The following is a 24,817-nucleotide window of genomic DNA, read 5'->3' as shown; positions in this document are numbered from 1 at the left end:
TTTGACAGATAGCCAATCTATTCACAATACTTACTCGGATATCGTTAAACACCTAGAAACATTATTAAGGCAGCCTTGGACTGCAAAATGGAGAACATATAGAGCTAGCACAGTTCATAAAGCTATATGAAGTTTTTTTTATTTACAAACGAATCCAAAATTCAACCGAAGGCAGCAAATGGCAATAACACGAATCAGAAGTGACCGCGGCAAGTTTACTCACTCACACCTACTCAACAGAAGCCAATCATTATATTGTGACGAATGTAACACCCAAATCACTATTAACCATATCATCCTTGACTGCCTCAAATACAACGAAATCAGGAGGAAGTTAAACATCCATAATAGTATCAGTAAAGTCAACTATTCTTTCAAATACCAGGACACCTTAGTAGAATTCTGCAAGACTATTGAGTTCTTTAACAAAATGTAATAACTCTGTACTGTTTCTGTAAGTCGCTAATAACCCATGATGTTGATGCAACGTTAAGCTTATTAAATTTAAAAAAAAAAGAAAAAAAGAAAAAAAAGGAAAAAAAAAACGTTGTTTGACCCATCCGAATTACAACCATCAACCCCAATCGACGTAACCGTTCCTTGGCGTTCTTCCTGTCTATATGGAGTCCGTACAATCGTGTAAGGACGTTTCGCGTTCGCATATTTCTGGTTATCGAGGCGGACGCGTAGATCGGTCGTGTTTGCTCCATGGTACACATTACCTGCGTGTGAAATAGATCGATAGGAAATGTGTCTCGGTTACCGGGTCTAGTTCAACAGAGTTCTATAGTAAATCGTGGCTGGTATAGACATGCGAACCATTCGTGTCTCCTAGGCCGGCAGTGACCTTATCGTTGCACGTGATATATTTTTTATTCCTGCCTTCTCTCTCCTTTTTTTCTTTTTCTTCTTTCAAACACCCGTCGTCACCTCGTGAAACGACCATGGTTAATTTTCCAGCGACGCGAGCACGTGTCGCGGTAACGAGCTTTTCTCTTTCAACGGCGCCTTCTTTTTTTATTTAAACGTCAGTCCAAGCACGTCATCGCCGGCGCATGCCACGTAACGGGTCTTTATTTAATTCTTCGCGGGGAAATAAGAAGAGACTGAAAATGCACACGAGACCGTTTCGCTGGTCTAATTACGCGATCGATGGAACGGTCTTACTTTCGTGGAACGTGCGGGTTTAAAGATTTTCTGGATGGATGTTGGCGAACGCAAGGAAACGCTGAAACCATTTAAAATTAACGGTATGCGTGAACTTTACACAGTAATTAGGCTTTATTTAAACTTCCATGACTCATGCAATATGGAGATTAATGAAGTGGTAGTTTTACGTAGTGCCCGTCGTGTCTTTACGTCAGAGTTTATCATTCAAGGATGGACTTTTTTCATTTCCAATATGGTTTGACAACGTTGAATCGGTTGGGAGCGATAATATTATCATTTTTTAATAGAATAGACTCTGAATTTGCGAAGTGAGTCGAAGCTACGAATTTTATTCAGACTGTTTGAATAGAATTAGTGGTGTATCTGTAATAGGAAGAAAACATCTAACAATACCAATATTAATATCCACTTGTATTCTATTAGGTTGTCCTAAAAGTTTCTTTCGTGAGCTGCATTCAATTATTTTCTGTGGCAGTGTTTATATACATAGACAATCTAATTTCTCAGCACTGATCCTGTAACAGTAATGGAGCAAAATGAATTACACAATTTTGTAATGTAACATAAAACATTAGATATTGTGTATGTATTAATTATTAATAAAAGGAAAGAAACTTTTGGGACAACCTAATAATTATATTGCAAAACTGTTATCTTCTTTACTTCTAATTTTAATTAACCAAATGTACTTGAACAATATATTATACGTTCATTTTCGATTCAAACAACATAAACGTTATTTTTAAAATTGGCATGGACTGAAGACTGGAAATTAGAATTTTGTTTTTGTCTGTGTTCATTCTGTGCTTTCTGTATCTAAATCTATGTTTATATCATTTCGTTACTTGGTCACTACTACGGCACCCGTTGTTAGGTAATCCAGGATGATAGGAATGATTTATGATGTCACTTATCAGACTGTTTCTAGCATATGCAATGGGGATTATCTATGTAGGGTGTTCGCGTTACGATATCACTCAGCATTTGTAAGTAATAGATATACTAAAAAGTAGGTTAAAGGCTTTGCCAATTTCGTATAAGAAATTGATCGACTTAAATCAATTTTCAGAATGTCTGGAGTGTGCATGAACTTCGGAATACGATGATTAAATGTCTTTGGTATGTTTCGTATGAGAGAATACAATAAGCAGTTATTTAATAATAGTATACAGGGCATCAATTTCGATGTCGCTGGAATGATTAGTTTTAAGAAAAAGACTGAATGTTGAAAGAAAAAATTCACGGTTCTACCGTTATGTATTATTGTCGGGCAGGTTTTGCAACACTCTACAAAGAAAGGAAAGTTTTGTTAATAGGAAGAGGTCCATTGTTTGGCTAGAACTGGTCACGAGTAATATCGATAATGCAAGCTCGAATGTGCTTTTAGCGAAATAAAATGTCAGAATGTGTCGTATGGACTGGTAACGGTTTCTTTTTATTTATAGCCAGTGTAGAAAGTAATTCTTCATTTTGCCGTGTGGACAGATATTGGCCAATGGTAATTTGTCGAGTGGTTCCATGATGCAATGTGTCTAATTGTTAGAAGTTTACAAAAACACAATAGTACGTGGAAACGTGCAGGATCTTTTTAAAGTTACTTGTGTATTTTTTAATTAAAATTTATGTTTTCGTATTGTAATATGTATTTATTCTATTTACATACTATCAATTGTAGATTGCCAACATAAAAAATATATATATTTATTTAATATATATTAAATATTAAATATAATTTAATATATATATTTTTTTATTAAACGTCATTCTTAATGTTCTACTACTTTAATTGAATGCTCACATTACGCAAAAAGTAACCGAGTTGTATATAGAAGGATATGTCACTTTTTTTTTTTTTAACTCATGACGAACGTCCGTGCGGCATGCTAAAAACTCGATTAAATTATTCGAATAACGTACCTGTTACTCTTCATGAAAGTTTTCGTGTCGTAATTAAACCAAAAAACTTGCGTGACTGACATCCACCACGAAACAGTTTTCTACAGATCGGATCTAAATACTTGGGTAAACCCGAGAGGTTACTCGAGTTTATTTATATTTTTAATTAACAAGCTTGAAAGCATGCTTTTGAAATATACTGTATACCCGAGGAAGTTCTAGACATTCAAAGACTTCCGAATAGAACACTAGGAGGGGTTCGCATAATAGAATCTTTCCACGCGATTTAATTCGGACTCGTGTTATTACTGAATTCATTTTATGTAAATTTTGTTCATTTATTGTTAGTCTCGTAAGTTGTGAAATAGACCCTGTATCTATGGAAGATATAGGAAGATTCTATGGATACTATGGAAGATTCACGTACATATTTTCAACGAAACATTTACTTGGAAACATAGAACCTATAATTTAATTTAGACAAAGACTGACTATAAACAGGGTTCAACTCCAATCCTAAGTGGGCAGGTAAAATGTTAAGGAAACTTTTACCACTCCATTTCATTTAGAACTCACCCTTTGTATATACGTCGCTGCATTCGACTAATCTGTGGTCGTTGTATATTATTTTCAGAGCTGAGAAAGACCAAGCCTTTTGGAGTACTCCAGTCCGAGCTGTTCAATTCGAAGTTCTTTGTGAGCTGGGCATGGTCTTAGGGACGACGGCGGGGCGATGACGCTCTACCACCGTCCGCCGTCATCGTCAGGAGTCCCTCAGGACTCACCCAGTCTCCCTTATCGGATCCCGTGTTTGGTCCCGATCCTGGTCTCTAACGGCGAACGTTTCTGCTATTCATCGAGGAAGCTCGCGAAGACGAACGCGACTGGTGCGTTCGTGAGGAGGCATGAAGGATCGACCGCATCGACCTTACCGAGACCACGGGCAGGCGATGCCCATGGAGGAGGTTCAGGGATTGCTACTTCCACCCTCCAGAACAGGTTAGGTTCTGTTTTCAATAACGTTAAAGTCGATTCAAACTATAACGACACGGATCGTCACGTTCCGGCAACAACACGTACCGGCACCGACACGACAAAACATTGAAACACGCGTTTCAATGGAACTATTCACGCTATTCCCGTTGACGGAACGTTCAAGTCGGTGTCTGTTAAAGGTCTATTTACACATATCCGTAACGTGTCAGTTCCGTATCCGTACCGTATCAATAACGTCACGGAGTGGTGTCGGACGTGTGTGAACATGCCCATTCAAAAACAACAGAAGAATATTTAAAATCACTGACACCGATTGAACATTACGGAACTGAACGAATACGGAACTGACATGATACGGATATGTATAAATAGACCTTTAGTGTGAATAGTTCCATTAAAACGCGTGTTTTAATGTTTTGTCGTGTCGTTGCCGGAACGTGACGGTCCGTGTCGTATAGTCTGAATCGATCTTTAGATCGAGTATTAGCTGCAGAAATTGAGGAGGTATTATTTTTTGTTTCACCAGTTTCGATGTAATCTTCATAATACAATAATTTTCATAACTCTGGACGATTTTTCTTGATAAATAATTAATAATTTAATTTAATCATATTCGAGTTTCCAGGTAACAAACTTTTTCTGGTTTACGATTTCTTTTTTTTGCAGTTAAAGGAGGTGACATAAACTTTTGAAGTTTGGTAGGGTTGTTCGTCTGTTAAAGTTACAATTGTATTGTTCAGTTTGTTTCGGAATTACGAATAATGTTTCACGTTATATTAAACCGAATGATTTTTTTCGCAAAATGGGTACATTTAGTAGCTTAAAAAAAAAGTAATTTTTAAAATATCAAGTGTCCTAGTTCAGAGCACAGTTTGAAATATGTTTTGTATTTTACAGTATTTTAACTCGATTCGACATGCGCTTTTTGAAATGTCGCGTTAAAATAATTGGACAATAGGGTTCCGAGGAAAACGCTTTTGTAGTTTTGTGTTTTATCAGGCTAACAGAACCTGTAATTCACAAATGTTTGAATATTATTTTGTAAAAATACTTGAAACACTTAATAAGCAACAAGAATACAAAGAAAAATTTATTTTTAGACCCTGAAAAGGAGTAACCTTTTAATTCTGTGCCTTTTTAACATTTTACCTCTTCTTTATAAGGAATTATTTATTTTCAAAGAAAGTATATGATGAAATTATCTTATTAATTATTTATAAAGAGAAATCGTCCAGAATTATGATTATTATGTGATTATTATGAAGATTATTGAAGTCTAAATGTGTTTGAGAATTTCACGACTGGATTCTTCATGTTTGATGCTATTGAGAATTCTACGTGACCATTGAACCGTGGCATGAGTTCGGCAATTGGTAGCCAATGAACCGTAACATGAGCACCTCCTCGAATGTTTGCAAATGTACATCTGCCAAATGGTATTGGACTGGTTTGAATAGATGATAATTACTAGAAGCCGGGTCAGGGTAATAAGCGTTCCCATGGTACAAATTCTAAATTGAATAAGTTCAAAGAATTTAGAATTTCCTATTTAACCAGTGTTCTATAAAATAAATAAATAAATCAGAAGTTTGCAACTGTTGCCTAGGAAATTACAAAAAATAGAATTTGTCGAAAGAATATCACTGTGTCATTTAGAACGACTTGTGTTTAGCTTTGAGAGTCCCTTTCTTCCAAGCTACAGTTTCAAGCTTGCTTATTTAATAACAGTACAAAAGCAAAATGTAAAAGGGAAGTGAGGTCATTTATACCTGGTGCCACCGTGTAATTGTTAACGCGAGAGATAAAATTGCCAGGCATGCAAAGTGTCCTATGTTTGTAATTCCATTAGGACCACTTAACATTTCACGCGATAAAGCTTTGGAAAAATTAATTATGGTTCTAAGTCGATATCAAATTAATGGGATAGTCAACATTATTCATAATAATGAACATTGTTTATTTTTTATTAGATGATAACGAGGCAAACAGGCAACGTCAGAGAAAAAAACAGCATAACAAATTTTAATTATTATTCCTGTAACCACGAAGTATAGATTTTATATGCCTTTATTACACAAATTAAGTTGCATTCTTTAAAACACAATGAAACATAAAAGTTAAAAATATGTTCAGCTTCTACGCGATATTTTTAGCGTGATATATCTTTACGTACGTTATTTTTTTCACCTAATTACATGTTTAGGTATTATGTCATTCATTTTTGTTACGTTGTTTCAATTAGACATCCAACTACGCTATTTTTATTCGCACAAGTTTTAATTTAACTTTTGGTCATAACATTCGTACACATGTTTCTGTGAAAGATGACGTTTTCAGGTAAATGTGTTAATCAATTCATTAAATCTTATCATTTTAAAATAAACAGTCGCTCAATTTACGTTTTCCTTTCGACTATAATTTATGACGACTCTGGAATATAACCAAGCTCTTCGATTTTATAGGGAACTTAAAAAATATTACTACATTTTTATTGCGCCAAAATTACATTCATAAAGAAATGAAGTATTTTGAGTAAAAGAAAATATGGAATAATGAAACTGTCATTTTATGATGAACTTGAAACAATAATACTTTTATTACGCCAGAATTATATGCGTAAATAAATGAAGTACTGAGTAATAAAAGAAGACAATGCAAACGTGTTTACGTTTGAAAATCTAGGTCGAAGACTTTCGAAATTTTATACGACGCACTTTTTAATGGATCAAAATGGAACACTCTGCATTGTAAGCTTGTGAATAATCAAACAAACATTAATATTCATCAAATGAACGTTAGTATTTTAAAAGAATGTCAGTTATAGTCGTTTCGTATCAGATACCACTGAAACCGTGAAACAAGGAACGTTTAGTATTTACCCTCACGCAAATTGACGTCTGCATCGCTATTTTCTTTCCCATTTTTATATAAAATGCGCAGTTGATCACAACATATCTGTTGATTGTACGTGCAATACTAGATCGCATTCGATGATAACACGCGCTGTGTCCACAATAGACCTGATCACTTTCGTGATAGCATTGTTTGAATTTCTATTTCAAGGTGCGCATCGATCGTAGCGAAATCAAAATTGCAGATGAACGTTGAAATATAAAAAAAATGAATGACTGAATTAACACACGGCGACCGAGGACTAATTGTTTCTCCCTGATCTCTTTTAATTTTAATGTTTCAAGTGTGATCATTGTCGGAAAAACTCACTCAAAACTTTGTTTATTTCTCAATAATATTTTAGGAGGTAAAAGATTGAAACGTTATTTCGAATAATTATTTCCTATTTTCAATTTAAATAAAACTTGTAGTTCTACGAATTTGTGATTCTACAAAATTTTATGATTTGTCTGTTTCCCATTTGATTTTCATGGAAATCGAGCCAAACCGAATGAAGCGCGCAGTGCAGATATATAATTTCATGTTCGCCAGTTATGAAAGCCTGAGCTTTACGAGGAGTTGTCGAATCGTAAAATTTTACTGTCTCCGTTTATTACAGCAACAATACATAGAAAATCGAGGCCGTTCGCGGCATGCAGCATTCTTGCGTTCCCGTAATAAATTATACGTTAGCCGATGAGAAATCCGAGTTTATCGCGGGATCTCCGATGAGGCTGGCGAAAGGTTACATTGAAATAAAAGAAAATATCCAATAACCTATATTTGAGAACGTACTTGCGTGCCCTTCGTGATATGAGAACGCAATTGGAGAAAACACGAGTTAGAAAGTACATCAGGTCATCTTCTATATTGGAAATTGAATAAATACGAGTGTTTTATCGAAACACGTATTTAAAAAAACTTTGTTTCATTTTTACGAATCTCTGTGCATTTTTTTGTTTATATATCGAGGGTGTAGAATTTGAAGCTAGTGGTTTAGATAGTCAAATTCATTATTCAATTCTGGATAATTCCTAAGGCAGACCTAGTGAATCAAACTACAAGCAGTGGAATCTAGAAACGTGGTGCAACGTTACAGAAATCTGCTAATTCCTCTCAAACTTGCTTAATTCAATTAGCCTGTTCTGGAACCAAATCAATGAAACGGTTAGCAGCGCAAGCATGGTTTAACTTTATGAACGTTGGACGTTTCGATCTTAGCATTGGTGCGTTTTCGTTAATAATTTGTAAACATCTATTGACCTGAATGATTTTAAACGAAACAAAATATAATTTAATCTTCTATGGGGAGAATTGTTTTTTCTGCAAACAATTTGCAAGGGATTAGTTTGATATTTCAGGTTGATGATGCTAGCAACTGCCATCGATACTGTTAGTGGTTGTCGGAGACATATTATTAACTAAAATTATTTGGTAAAATAATACCATTTGAACTTGGATATATTAGCATTTGATTTGAAAGTTACACGAGTTCATAGGGGATTAAAGTAGTCCTTGTGTATTCATTTTACACAATGTTTCATTTAAAGACAGTGGTGTTCATTTATCTGGTTTGCGATGAAACAAGCATGCACCAGCAGTCTATTCTGGTACAGGTTCATTGAAACGTTAACCTGTCCAAATAGGAGACAATAGATAAACGACGACAGACTTGCTAGTGACGTGGCAGACTACCTGCACTTGTACAAAGTTTAAGACTACCTAATTTAGGTTATGTAACTCGGTCGTACCTCGTGTATTCTTGACTGTATCAGATTTGACCTACTACGTACAAACTAATTGACGCGCGCAGTGAAATTGATTTGGTCCTCGCTGGGTAGTATCCAATTTGCCATGGACCTCGACAGGCTTTAGCAGAGTCCAATTTGGTTCAGTAGCGTTCGGTTAAGTTCATATCGGGTCTGTTCGAGTTCGGGCATATTTAATCGTTTATCATGCGTTTTAACGGGTTTCAGTCAAATTGGTTTAGTATACTACTTGGAATTCTACGCAGGGTGCGATGAAGTCAGGCTCAGTTGGGTAGAACGTGACACAAGCTTATACGTGTCAACCCTCTATTGCATGAATTGATTTTATCTCCTAAACCAGAAATTATTTCTTGATTATGCATGTATTTTATATTACAATAAATGCCACGTATGGTAGGTGAATGAATTCTATCTTATTATGAATAAAACTATGGAATTTACCCCTTGGAGTCATATAACTTTTGCATAAACATTTGTTTGACAGCTTCATCCCCTTATGAGATATTGGACTGCTCTGCTTTAAACGGAACACCCTGTATATTCATGAATTAATCAACGTTCAAGCTATATAATAAATTCTTGAGTTTCCATAATAAATCGTGTAAAACTGCCTCGATGAAGTAAATCTTGAGCTATTAACTACTTAAAAAAGTTTCCAAACTGGTGACTGATTTATACAAGTTGCTTGATTGAATTAGGTTACCCGTGCATAGACAAATCCGTGTCACTGTAGAGTCGCTAATATTACTCGTGTATGTCTAACGAGATTGAGTAAATATTTCTGAACGAAAGAGCTGTGATAATCCTGTAAAAGATGTAAAGTTGGCTTCCACGCAATTCCTCTAAAGGCGTTAGATAAATATACGAAACACCGGTAGACTTCAGATTGTATACGAATAAGGATGAAAAGTTACACAAGTTTAAGAGCATTATAACTGGACTAATTAGTTTGCGAGGTATTAAGCGGAATGTCTGACAGCTTCAGCTGCGCGTCGATGCTCTCCTATAACATCGGTCGTTTCTTTAAATTCCTCCATAGCGATTGTTACAAGCATTTGGAAAATTGCAAGTAAATTAGAAATAAGAGACAAAGATTAAGGTTTAAGTGAATTTAACTTCCTCTCGGGTTACTCGAGGCGCGGTAAAACGGAGGTTAATTACCACTTAGCCACACTCCCCTCAGCTCCATCGCCCTGTCACTGTATTATGAATCTGATTGCTCTGAATAATTATGATAAATTTCATAAAGCGAGGACAAGATCGCGAGATTTTAATCGGTTGACGATCGTAACTAACTGTGATGTATTAGGTTGTCCCGAAAGTTTCTTTCGCGAGTTGCACTCAATTATTTTATGTGGTCGTGTTTATATAAATAGACAATCTAATTTTATACATATTCATGTTGTAACAGTAATGGAACAAAATGAATCGTGCACAATTCAGTAATGTAACATAAAACAAACTATTGTGCATGTATTACTTATTAATAAAGCGAAAGAAACTTTTGAGACAACCTAATATAGCAATTAATACTAAACGAGGATTGAGAATTGACTTTGATACATATCTTTTGTTTATTTTCTTATTCGACAATTAATTTGTTCGTTGAAAGATATAGTAGGAACTGAGTCGAATGCTAACTACATAGAAAAATGATTACACAGATGGAATGCATACTAGAACATACATGCGGTAAAGTAAAATTGAATTGCATTTCTACATTATTAAACAGAGAAGAGATATTTGTTACTTGAACTGTTTCGATAAGCATGACATGGTTCTCAAATAAAATTAAATTTTAGCTTCGTAGAAACTTTTATAAATGTCAAACGTATCAAAAATGTCAGCACTGTGTCTAGCTCTCAAATTTCTTAAAATTTTTTCATTTTTATCTTCGCCCTAACGATACAAATTTCCGTTGAACAACTTCAGAATGGTATTATTTTCGTCGGTACTCGGTATTAAAAACCACCAGTTGCTGGACACTTGCAAACATTTATTAATATTTGATCGTCGAGCGAGCTCGTATTAGTTAATCGTCGAGCCGAAAGAGTGGCGCCTAATTGCTGGAATTTCTCGGAAAACGGGGGCAGTTTCCTTTTTTAGCGGGCGCAATTAAAGCGTACCATTTCCCCCGTAGATCGTAAATACGAGCCAGAGCGGGAGCGCCAGGCGCCGCGTCCTTCGGGAACGTATTTTTGGTAACGAGGGCTCATTGCGGTTTGTCTGTTTTACGACAGGTAACCGGGGACCTCTGAACGTGACGATTGTACAGGTTGGAAAAGGAAACGGGGCCGGCGGAGATGGCGGAAGTGATTTACTGAGATTGGAACCACCGTCGGATTTAAGGCCAAGTCCGTCGCCCTTATCCGATATCACGTTGCAGTCGGACAACAACGATGCCTTTGGCGGAGGTGAGGCATTCATGGTTACTGGTTCTAGCTTAACTCGTCGCAACACCGCTGTTTGAGTAGTTTACGGACCCTTCCTGCACGGAGAAGGCGAACAAAGATGAAAGTGCCGAGATACTATCAGGTTGTCCCGAAAGTTTCTTTCGTTTTATTGACACTAGATTTACTGAGCACCGTCACTTTGACCAATTTCAAATTTCACAAGGTTTTACAGAACTCGTTTTTATTTTTGTTTAATTATGATGACTATTATTCATATAAAAGACGATTATATATTTAAGGAGGTATTATCGTATAGAAGTTTGTTTTTTTCAGTAATTTTTAGGAATTAATTTTGCGAAAACTATCAAACCTACAGTACCAAGGTTTTTTTCATGCATAATAAAACATGTTTCAACTAACAACACAAATTTTTATGAAATACTTCATTGAAATTTATACAAGTTATGCGCTGTTATGCAGGTTGTGACGTGAAACGGTCGTTCAATCGGGCGCACAGGCTGTGGCGGTTCTAATCGTTTGAGACAAAAAAACAAATTTTTTTTTCAATCTATGTGAATGTAATTATCGTATGAACTAGAATTAAGTAAGTACTAAATTTTTTATCGAAATCGCAGCTGTTTGAAAATTACGGTTTAATTTTCTTGGAAAATTGTCAACTAAAATATGAGAGCAGGGCTAAAATATTCAAACTATCGGTACAATTCTAGTTCAGACTATAGGTGATGGTGTCCTCGGAATGTGTGTAAAACCAAAAGTCAGTCGGTCCAATAGTTTTTGAGAAAAACGTGCGCCCGTCTTGAAAAATGTCGTTTCGAGAAAAACGCGTTTAAAGTTTGCTATACATTTAGCACTAATACTGGTGAACAGCCTTTAAGCCTCTGTAACTATGAGAGCTCTGCGAATTTCAAATTAATATTTTAGAGGCACTTTCTCAAAACCTCAAATGATAAGATAATGCAAAAAAGAAAAAATCGAATTTTTGAAGTTTCTAGACAATAATACCCCCATAAATTCATATATTCAAGTACCCTAATTAATTTTAGTAAACAGAGTTTACTTGTTAAATTATTATTTTAGTAATAGAAATCTGATAAGAAATCGCCGTAAACCTACCATTAACCCTTTGACTATAATTCGAATCCACAGTTTATAATGAAATTTCGAATAACGTCTGCATCAGACCTACTGGTTTTTGTTGTTTCTCATCGTCTGTTAAAAGGGTGTACATATTATATGCTATACAATTCAATTTGACATGTAATATTTATTATGTACCGTGTCCCGTCATAGTTCCGGAGTTATTGCATAATTTAGAGTTGATTTAAACGGGTGGTATTGAGAGCTTCTGTTTCGTGTTTGAATGCGGTATACCTAACGGAACCATAACGGAAGTGTGGGGATTGTAACTTTGGGACACTCGTGCGCGTGTATGTAACTTAAATATTGACGACCAAGGATCGGCTTAACTTCGGTTCATAATGGAAGGGTAGATGACGTCATATCCTCTCAGCGGAAGTGTTACAGGAGGTTAGGTCCCAGTTACAATTAGGTTTCTAGGCGATGGACGAAGGAAGAATTCAGTAAAGCGTTACGTTAAACATCGACGAACTATTCCATCGTGTAGCTAGTTCATTACTTATATTGGTTACCATACCTTTGGTTGTATTAGTAGTTCCACACATATGCGATAGTTTTACTTAAAATTATTAGTAAATTTTCATAGCAATAAAATTAAAATTATAGTAAATTATTTATTTCTGCGTTAAGGTACCAAGTTCATTATTAATTTATGTGATTAAAAAGGAGTTTTTATTTTTCTTCTTCAGTTGTGCTTACACGCGTTTCAATTCGATATTTAATTATTATTACATATTCCTTCCTCGTTCTGGATATAGTTCAAATTATTGGTAATGATAGCTAATACCTTTCGAGGGAATACAGGCTTCTCTATTAAACAAACAATAAGTATTTGTTACTTCAATTTTTGTATACATGCTCGTGATATGTTAGATCTACAAATGCATCTCAATTTTATTTTAATTTAACAGCAATTTCTGATAAATCTCTATTAACCGAAACAAAAATATTGATTTGTAGGGAGCACGTTAATAATAATTACAAATAAAACTACTTAAAACAGCAATATCTGAAAGATCTCTGTTAAACAAGGAAGAGATATTTGTTAGTTAAAGACGCGATGGAATTTTTGCGTTGTTCGCTGGGGGAGATAACGATGAAACAGGGATATTGCGTAATTTCATTCGAGTTAGAACCGAATAAAAAGAGCATTACTCGGAATTATTTGATACGAGGTATGAATGTCGGTAATCACGGATATGCTTCCCGGATATCGGATTTGGTCGCACGCGGGAGAGCTTTAATTCCATCGTAGATTGTTTTCACCAGCTGGGAGTCCATGTGTGTTTACTTGCCAATAATTGGATTACTTACAATCCGGTCTGCGTTGAGGTTAGTACGGCTTTTTCGCGGATACGGCCGACAGTTTCACGAGGGAGAATGGCGAATAAAAAGGTGCATCGCTGCCGATGGAGTGAACCGCGTTCGTCCCTTCGATAAATTCTGCTTTCACACGCTTCGTGAATTTTTATTTCGACGAATCGATCGGCTACGCGTCCATCGGTGCCTGCCATAGAAATTAATGTGTCGAATCGTATTTTCCTACGTGTAACGGTGGATTCCATTATCGACGTATAAATACATTCTTTCTTTTTTGCTGTGGAAAATTGTTGTGTTCGTTTATCCAATTATTAGTGGCACAAAGGAAGAAACAAGGAAATATATCTACGTGAAAGCACATGTTATCGAATATCTATTCGATATTTAGTATCGTCAACTTTAAAGTGTTAATTTGGCATTGTTTCCCCGAAACTAGAAAATCTTTTATTTTTACTGCTTCTAGTAATTTGATGTATAATTGTGTTTGTATCATAGGTACCTTCGATTTGAAAAATTCGTGAATTTCATTTTTGTAGTTCTGTGTGAGAAGTAATTAGCTTTGTTCAGTAAGATATTAAGTTGTGGAAACCTAGTTTACGATTGATCGAGGATTTCCAATGTTTTTCGAATTCCGTCGAGATTATGCAGTGCCATTCAGTGAATAAAGGAATTTTTACGATCGAGTGCGCAAATGATGGGAACAATAACAGTACCGCAAAGCAGAAGTACTATAGGAATTCCATTATTCGGAGCAAGACTTTAACACAGATAAGTTGATGATCTTTTCTTGACAGACTTTGACATAGATAAATATTTAATTGTTTAATGGTCTTTAGTATTACTGTGGAGTTTATAATTGCTTTAACGAAAGACAAACAGAAGTAAAAAAAAGAATATCATAGTAATTATAAAATTTATTGTAGTAAAGTAACAACCATTTCAAAATGTTTTACAATGATCATGTAGTACAATTTAAAAGTTTGCGATATTACCTGAGGCAGTCTAGTGAAACCGACTGAACGGATAGAGTAACAGTATTTTTGTTTCGCATCACGAAAACAATTGCAATTGTACATAATCTAGCAGATAATCCTATTGGAACGCAATGGCGTACACCTTCTTTTTATTGTACAGGCTTCGCATAATCGTTTCTGCATCAGCTTTGTGAAACATTCGAGGCTTCGACGCAGATTTTTAACCTTTTCCGTTTTATTATCTATTTCCTGTTTTTGGTTAAGACTGACAAATTTTTGGAATTTTAAAATATGACTTTGCATCACCATAAAAGAATTTTTAAACATTATTTACTTGATTTAAACAACAAATGACGTTTTGATTCTTGTTTTTGAGACACTCTTTTGATTTTATAGAACAAATTCTTGTTTTAAATTGTGCATCCTGTATAAATTATAACGAATACGTCATTTCATGATAATGCGCGTCGTTTCAATAATTTATTTTCTTTGGAGGACTTTATTGCAGATAGGGAGGGTTTGAGGATATTAATGACGATGGGCGTAACTCGTGGTATCCTTCTAGGCTAGGAACTTTTTCAGAGAGGATGTTATAAATGAAGCGATTTCCCGCCAGAGCACCGCCATTTTTTTTCTGCTTAACGTCTTTCTCAATTCCTGCTATTGTAGGCTACTATTGCAACTTCCACGTTGGATATCCGTACAGGACACATTTTATTCCCAAAGACGTAACAATTTTATTCTTTATAGGTACTTAAAATTTAGCATTTTTCAATCGATTAGAGAATATTATGGAATGCTAGAGCCACTTTAGGAGAACTTTTTTATTTGCCCATTTCTGTAACTTGCTGGAATGAAATATCTATGGTTGTTGCATTTTCAGAACTTTATAATGAAAATATTTATTACGTAATAAAATTATTAACTTTTTGGCTTCCCATATATTTTTTTTTTTTTTATAAACGAAGGAAGGTTCTTTCGTAGGTATAGCAAACGAAAGGGAAACTACATTGGATGTAGATTTTATTCGACGGTTTAGCTATCTTAATTATTAGGAAGGATACGATTCTATAAGTAACATACAAAAATAAGTACAATATAATTTTATATGTAAGGGTTCTATAGTATATCTATAGTTATATAGTTATATAATATAATTCCATGTATAAGTAACATACAAAAATAAGTACAATATAATTTCATATGTAAGGGTTCTATAGTATATCTATAGTTATATAGTTATATAATATAATTCCATGTATAAGTAACACACAAAAATAAGTACAATACAATTCCATTAGTAAGCCATACCATTTTCCATTCTACGAATTTTATAATTTCTATAATTACAATTCCGTAAATAAGCATAGAAAAATTAAGAGTACGGTTAGGAAGAGTAACATATAGAAAAATTATAAATTTTGTTATAAATTTACGATGTTGTCCACTTGGTTTCACTTCAATGTAGTTTCACAATCGTTGCATCTTCACAATTGGACCATTTCACTCCACCGATCGACCGAGTTAGCCGAGAACCCTGATCGAAGATTTTTCAATTTCCGATTTGTCGCTATCCATCGGGTGGTCGACGTTGACCTGGGCTTTACGTATCTTCAGGTGTCGATCCAAGGTTGCTGTTGGGTGCTAGCACCGGTGGCGATCGTAGCACGTGGGAGGGTCGTTACCACGTGAAGGAACATCGACGTGCTGGAAAAGCGACCTTCCAGGGTCAAGTTTACAACTTCCTGGAGCGTCCCACCGGCTGGAAGTGCTTCCTATATCACTTCTCTGTGTGAGTACCAAAAAATATTTTTCTATACCCGCCGACGTGTCTCGTAACGTTATCTGTTTTATCAGCGCCCAGCTAGCCCGCGCGATATTGAATATATTTGAATTTTTGTATATTCTAAAGAATATACGTTTGGATTTGTCAGTTTCGGAACACGAGACAATTATTGATAGGATATTTTGTGCACTTTTCTTGCTGTTTCTTTGAAGAGCGTAATAACTGCAATATTTATAAATTAAGACTTTGTATAGCGGCCCATGAACAACTCTAATATTCATGAATTTATGCAAAATGTTAAATACAAATTGCAGCCAGTACTTTCTTCCTGAATATATAATAACGAGGAGGAATGAATTAGGGACAACAATGAAATGACTTCGTTAAATAATAATGGGATGCTTTTTTTTATAAACCATGACGTTTCATAATAAAAATATTACTTAAATAGATCTCGGACAAATTATCATGGAAAAAATTGAAATATAGATCAATTTTGGTTATGTCACAATTAATATGTTGTGGAATTAATCATCTTCTAATTTATAATAATGTTGAGGTTCACGTAATTCGATGAAAAGAACCCAGACCAAGGTCGAATACACGATACAAGTCTCGATACAATGCTTAATTTGACTGTAGGCAAACACGAATCGTTGAATTAATCATGCCTCTTAATGCAAAGATTTCCCTTATCGATTAAGTCCGAAGTATTTATAACTGGAGTTATCGAAGGATATTCGCGAACAATCGGTTACTTTATTTTAAGCAGTTTCGTTTGGATGCTGTCTTTCTTGTCGATAAATCAAACCTGGATTAACGAGGCGCCGGTTCTTCTTCGTATATTGTCTTCGAAGAACGCTGCCGCATCAATCTTTATTGTCAGTTAATAAATATCGGGAAGACGTTGTTTTTGAAAGATTGATGGCGCCAACGAAACGCTTCCTCGGTGGTTAAAGCGCGACAGACGCGTATTATCTGACAGTTCGTTGGTATAAATATGCAAACGTTAAAATTGTCACAGGCGAGATTGAATTTAAAGGAAATTAACGATTCAAACGAAATACAAATAGAACGAAGGAATAGTTTCTTTTTTGAAAACATAGAATTAATGCAACCGAGGGCTGAGAATGTTCTCGGTTTGCTCAAAATTTTCGATATGATTGCTACATCAGCGACCAATATCGTCGAATTATTGGTGCACCATATTGAGCGTAATTGTGTTCTCCGATTCAGCATTAATTTTATGTTTAATTAGGTACCCATGTGCTTTGGGGACTATGGAGCTAATATATGTAACATGTCGATCGATATTATCGATGTTTTGGATTTCATAAATGATGATAGTGCAGAGGAGAACAGTATTCGCGTGCGCTAAATAGAATGGAGTTTTATTTTGGTAGATTCTTGGTTATCCAAGCAGTCTTTTGTTATCTCTAAAGAAATATATCATAATTTAGTTTATTTGGATATGATTTTGGGGGAAGGACGATAAACTGATCCATTAAACAAGATGAATCATATTTTATAAAGAACATTTTGGAAACGATAAATGCGAGAAATTTATTATTGTTAGTATCCTGTGTTATATACGAAGAGCAAAGTGGTTTTATTCGTGGAAGATCGATCGAAACTAATCTTGTGGTATTCTCTAATTACACACACTTACTGATCTCAATCAAGGTGACCAAGTTGACGTAATTTATACTGATTTTAGAAGAGCCTTGGACACTCTGAACCATAGTAAACTAGCCACTATTCCCAAACAATAAAAAAATGGAAAAAAGTGTCCGTAATAATTAATTAAAATAGTATGATTAATTTAATTAACAAGAATATTATATTTTCCTATTAAACTTTTTTAAAATAGGTCAGAATATATTGAATTTACATAATATTTCCAAGTTTTATGAAAATTTAATCCAAAATTTTATATCTTTTTAATGCACTACAAATGATTGTTTATTTATTACAAGCAGAATGGTCATGTTTTACATTCAGATTCACGAGATCGATCAACGTGTCGTTATTTGTAAATATTCATTTCCATTTCGATAAAGTTACTCGCTCTTCGCGCAGATGGCGTTTTATATACCGACTTGCATCTCTTAGTCTGATCAATATTACGGTTATATCACTTACCCAGCGTGCATACAGGAATCTGTAATTTAATTACTGACCCAGTGTCGCTTTATTCAATGATCTACAGTAATTTATAACAACACTGATATCATGGGTTCCTTGTAGAATCCTTTCGATAATTTTATTTATTCAAAATGTTGCAAAAATTCAAGTATCGCAAAAACACAAACATCAAAGATTCTTTTTTCTTTTGCTTGTTTCTGTGGAAATTATTCCTTGGCATACAATCTAAACCTTTTCATTTTACACATAAAACTACTAATAATTTTTGTTTATTTTCAACTCGTATGTTTTGATTCTAATCTTTGTAGATCCCAGAGTGGACTACAATTACCAACTCGAAACGTTGATACAATACAATAAATTGCTCGTCTAAGCCTGACCAGTCATTTCAGTTAAATTCATGTCCATTTTCCGCCTTCGTTTTGAATCTATTTCTCACATCCAGAAAAATGTCGACACTGTTATCTCTCGGTGAACCAGTCATAGATTAAACAGCATTGACGCAGCGTCTTTTCGCTAGATACATTATGTTCAGGGAAGAATATACGAGGGTCAGTGTCCCAGGTGGTATTCTGACTGTCGAATGATGGTAGTATACGACATCTGTGGGTTGCGTAAGATGGAAGTAAATCTGCGACTATGGAGCCACGCGTATATACATACGTATATATACGCGACGTCGAGTAATGTCGTCATATTTTGTGCGTGGCTTTCCGGCAAACTTTCTATTTTTACTCCGTTGTTCGTTGGATAAGCCATGCGATACAATTTGCCCCGAACAGTCGAGACATTTGCAATTCTAAGCTTGGGATTTCCCGTGAATGTTAGACGAGTTCTCGATGCTTTGCGTTATTTATTCGTAACCTGTACACGGACGTGACCCCATATTCCTTGTGAGTTGTTTTACGCGTAGGGCGCAATATTTTTCCGTTAAGCAGGGGAGAATTGCCCAAATACCTCGTCGATTTGTAGAATATAAAGTAAAAAATAAAGTAAAAACAAATGAAGTAAATTTTCCCTTTTTCTATATTCTTATTAATTAAGACACTGAATCTTTGGGGATAGTGCAGGGCTTTTTCTAATGCAAAATTAACTTTGAATTGTTTTTTATCAAAGTTGGAAAAATGGAATCACTAAACTGATCAAAACCTTGTAATAATTCCGATAAATCTATTGCTCATATTAAAAATTCCGTAGTCCTTTTAATCGAAATTAGTAAATGTTCTCACGATATCCAGGTTTGTGTATCCTCCAAGTTTCTATGAAAAGAATCACGAGGCGTACAATTAAGTAATTTACCGCGTACATCGGCACCGAGGTATTCGTGAGGCGATCGTTGGCGTGCCAAGTTATTCAAATTATTCAAATTGGATCATGCGACGCCTGCACGATGTGTACTACACCCTACATACGTATACATCTGTTAGGGGCCAAAGTTCTTCGCGTGAGGAATGTTCCAGTCGATGATAACCGTGGTTTCACGCTACCCTGAACGGAACTTGCCGCAGAAAAGTATAACGCCGTTTTAGGTTCTAAAGGGAACACGTTCGAAACAGGGTCATTGGAATATTATGAAATATTAGGCGTAGAAATCAATTCTGTGCTGCTACAGTCGACTACTTATAAATTTAGTTTAGCTAAAAATAATTCAAAGTTTTGTGTGAAAAAGTAGATATGATTTTTTTTTTTAAATAGAAAATATGTCGTGTTTCATAGTGAAAATATTATTCTATATAGCTTGTATATTCTATATACATCTTTAATACTTTATATTAAACGTTATTTATGAGAAAGTAATGGTGTACTTGATTCTGGACTCCACACATGTTTCCTCCTTTTATATATATCGAAGGCACATTAATATAAACTGTATTTATGCAAAAACAAGCAGAAAATGCCACACAAGGTTGCGTTCCATTACTCATTAATTTTTAACGCTACCTTGAATTGTGCATGAACTCCCATTATAATGCGCAGTCAACGTTACACATTTTTAACGATGCATGTGTAGATTAGTATATTCTTCAAGATACATATTTAGATTCTACGAGTGCGAGGTCAGGCAAAACAAAATTACATGTTGTGGGCATTAATAGCAGTACAGTCATTTTTTATAGGCTGTCAGCTCGTAGATATTTTATTCTTGGCTATTTAGAGTAGAGAATTACAATTTAAAAATAAAATGTGAGCAGAATCAAATTCATATAAAATAATTTCAAAAATAAATGTTTACAAGATTCGAATAATACATTTATTCTTCTTTACTCTCTTAAAAAATTGATTTTGAATCGTGCAATAAATAAAAAAAAAAAAAAAAAGGTTAACACAAAATTGATAAAAGAGTTAACCTGTTGTATCGAGTTGGAACACTCCAATCACTATCGTTCAAACTTTTATGCCTTCGAAAAAGTATCTTACCTCTAAAGGATGTTTCTCAGGTTTCCTCTTAGGTTATTTTTACTTCTGCAGTTTAAATAAAGCCAGAGATCACAATAATTTACGAATTTCCACAAACTGATTTGCTAAATGCAGATCTGTGGAGAGACTCAGGGCTCAGCCGCGGAAAACGTTGGCAAATAGCGTGGAGAAAGAATAGGACGGAATCAACAGTGATGTATCGGGTTGAAACGGGGAGAGCAGGATGGAAGGACAACGAGTCGCCTAACGACTAATATCGATTTTCTCACTTTTATAATGGCACATATGAATATGAGCTATACGCTTGGGTTTTCCTTCCTTCGTTCACCTTGGCAGTTCATTTTTCGCTCCCTCCCGGTTCCATTCTACTATATCTGGGTCCTGTAACCTACTTCTTTTCAAGGTACCAACTGAAAACACAGGGTCTTCGTATAAAGCGACTGCGGGGTGCCTCTAAGACAAGCTGCGAAAACTCGACTGCGCCATTTCTGTGCCAAATTATACGCCCAGTTTGCATGCTCAGCTCCGAGACCAACTACTTACTCCTAGATAACGTGCAGTTCGCCTGTTGTTCTATTCCACTCCGAATGACCCATGTTCTACGATCCCTGAAACTGATTCCATTTATCATCAAGTCATTGTTGAATCGTACTAAATTTATTCTAAAACATTAAAGCATTGAAATTATGAAGTCGAAGTAATATTAACACGTTGACTGGCAGACTGAAACTCGTGAAAATTTCATCAGAATTAATATTTTGTCTGGGGACTATTGAAGATCAGATAATCTAACGCTTGTCCTAGTATTTAATGTAAAAGTAATATTAACACGTTGGCTGTCAGACTGAAACTCGAGAAAATTTCATCAGAATTAATATTTTGTCTGGGGACTATTGAAGATCAGATAATCCAACGGTTGGCCTAGTATTTAATTTTTTAATCTCGTGAAAATCACGAATCTTACCCAGATTTATTTCCATTACTATTTTTCATTGCTGTAATTTTTTTAGTTCCTTGATGAAAAGTCCTGTCAACTATTTTTGGACGACTGGTGATCAACGTGTTAAAGTAATAGGTGTAATTCTATAAGTATAAAAGGCTGTAAGTTGTGTTAATATTAACTTGCACTCGATTGATTCTACAGACTTCCTCTTCGAATACTCCTCGAATATTTTAAGCGAAGGTCTCGTCAAGGTTGAATTAATTCTCTGCTTGAACGGCCCCGCGAAGACAAGATACAAATGAATTAAAAACTTATTAAATGATGCATAAAACGTTGAAAGGTAATATGTCTTAAGTTCGTTAGCAATTGCATTAACAGAGAAAAGTGTGAAGCTAAATGGTTTAGCAGCAAAACTTTACCTTCGTACTTTCTTCTCAATTGAATTTTCATTGGCTTCCAAGAAGTAGCCGCGGTTATATTTAAGAACACTGCTAGGGCGTCTACGCCGTGTATAACATTAAAGATGGGGCCGCCTTTTAAATGTATTTTTAAGTCGAACTGAATTTCCACTGAAAGGATGCGCAGTCCAATAACCACTGAAAAGCGGCGGGATGTCGTGAGAATATTCTTTTTGTTAGTACTATCACTCGGTTGCGAAAGGGTGTATACTCAGAATAATCTTTCTTTTAACCTCCTTCTCAATATTCTTCTTCCCAGAGAGAAAATTATCTTTTACGTTCCTCGTTAGTTGAAGTTCGACCAATGTAGCTTAATTAAGAAATTAATGATTGTAGTATATTATAATTATAAATTGTAAAATATTTAATACATTTAATACAAATCTAGGTTATTATTTTGATAATAAAAAGTTATATTAAATTTGTTGTTTTAACAATAATTCGTGACTGAAATGGTTATAAACTTATCCCTTGAATAATTGCAATCACTTCGAACTATGAGGCATTTCGTAATTGGGAGTGAATGGGTTAATGAGAAATGGTTAAGAATCGACGGCAATGTTTTTTGTTTAATTAGTGTACCTTCTACGATCATACCAGTGGCAAAGTACAAATTGACCCTCAGACGAAAATTAGTTTAATACAGCCGCACTAGAGGGTGCTGAAATTAATGATTTCTTAGATAACTCCGCAGTGTTCACATGATTCGCAGTAAAAAGAACATTAGGTAACTGATTTTAGGGGAAACGAGGAAGTAAATTGGAGCGTTCGAGCGCATCTGTTCCTGTTGTTTTACGGTTATTTCGTGATATATTGGACACTTTCAGGGTAGGATTTCTGATTCTCCTGAAATATAAATACACCTTAGCCCTTAGGGATATTTAAAAACACTAGAAGAATTTTACAAATGTTGTAAACTCTGAAAAATTATGTAATTTAGCTGTGAAAATAGAGATCCTTGGGATTTATTTCTATAACATCGTTAAAAAGAATATTGCTCAATGCTTCTTCTTTTTAACAAAATTATAGAAATGAATCCCAAGGATCTCAAACTATTTTGACAACTGAATCACATAATTTTTAAAATTCTTATAGAAATGTATCCATTCAATTACGTGAAAATTCTCTTATCTGAACACTCCTGTTCCCTCCAATTAATTTTATGTAACGGTTCATCTGTATTCACCGTATCGTCGAAAGTAAAATCTTGGATTGACCTTTTAACGTGAACAGACGTTACGATGCGTTTGTTGTTCGCGGAACGATGAAAAATCGTGCTACATGAAAGCATTATCGATTCAATGCATTCCATTCCTGTGATTGCCTCGCTCTAAAGCGCGATAGGCTTGCAAGATTCCAATATCGCCTGAAAAGAATTCGCTTTGAGCTCACGTGTGATATTGAGGAGGCGAGGTGATGCCTCGCACTTTGTACTCCCGTTTCAATGGCACTGTCGCGTTGATCTTCCGGTTCATTTTTGAAATCTAACTCTTTACGACCACATTTCTTGTGTCTGCATGTAGTAAACTTTCTTTTGGGTAATAGTAGATAAATTACAATTCTTTTGTGAAAAATGCTCCAGGTTCCCGAAAAATAATTTTTCGTTAAGGAGATTTGAAATAATAATCCGCTTATGAAAATGGTATCATTTCTTCTTTGTTTTTAATATTTCCGCATCTATAGTTTGGATTTTGTATAAGAATTTTTTCGACTTTAATGCAGCATATTTGTAGTTTCAGAAACCCTTTGGAAGCAGTAATTAAGAATCGTGCTTTTTCATGACGAACGCTTTAATTGAAACTTTAATTATGAATAAATACGAGCAAAATAGCAACGATTGACAGGCTTTTCAGAGGCTTTAAAAATTCAAGCAATATCGTCACTGTACTGTGCTTCATAAATTCAGTTTGCCAGAATTTTATTTTGACCATATCAAACAACGGAAAAAGAAGGAAAGTGCTAAATATACTTTAATTATATCGTGATTGTATTTTGCTCGTATGCTGTCGTCAAAAATTAAACGAAGAAATCGGGGCTCCGTCGACAAAATTTTATTCGGAAAATTATACTTATTTGAAGTTAACACTCGAGGCTTGAGGAGAATTTATCGAACAACGCGGACACTATTTCAGTAATGTAAGCGTGTCGGTTTCGGTGATGTTTGTAAGTAAATCACCCATAATGTTTTCATCGTTTGGTATCGCACTAATTAATCTTTAGCGTTATCCCCCCATCGCTGCGAGTTGTTATTAATTTTGTAGGAGAATGCCTACAGATATTAATCAGTGCTCGCCCAATCGATAAGCTGTTGCTTCGTTTGCGGAAATAATGTTATCCAAATAGGCTAACTCGAGTTTAATTATCAACAGCTGTAATTTTAGTGCCGTGTATTCCGTGGCTCTCCAAACTTGGAGCCGAGCGCGTTCGTTTTAAACATTGAATATTTGGAATTTTAATTACAAAATATGTAGTTACAGCGATATAGGGCAATGGCTTGCG

At 35.1% G+C, this 24,817-nt stretch overlaps 1 protein-coding gene across 1 annotated transcript in view; it reads left to right on the top strand.

The window, feature by feature from the left end:
* Positions 1–16,364, top strand: part of LOC128884538 (potassium voltage-gated channel subfamily KQT member 1-like) — a 36,198-nt gene extending 19,834 nt beyond the window's left edge. The window contains exons 2-4 of the mRNA XM_054137978.1: positions 3,701–4,065; positions 10,964–11,137; positions 16,186–16,364. Of these exons, the coding sequence (XP_053993953.1) occupies positions 3,972–4,065; positions 10,964–11,137; positions 16,186–16,364 (447 nt within the window). The 5' untranslated portion in view covers positions 3,701–3,971. The remainder of the gene's footprint in view (positions 1–3,700; positions 4,066–10,963; positions 11,138–16,185) is intronic.
* Positions 16,365–24,817: the final 8,453 nt, after the last annotated feature.

This window comes from Hylaeus volcanicus, chromosome 1 (genome assembly GCF_026283585.1).
Source record: "Hylaeus volcanicus isolate JK05 chromosome 1, UHH_iyHylVolc1.0_haploid, whole genome shotgun sequence".
Lineage (NCBI taxonomy): Eukaryota > Metazoa > Arthropoda > Insecta > Hymenoptera > Colletidae > Hylaeus > Hylaeus volcanicus.
This window is presented reverse-complemented; position numbering and strand designations above follow the sequence as displayed.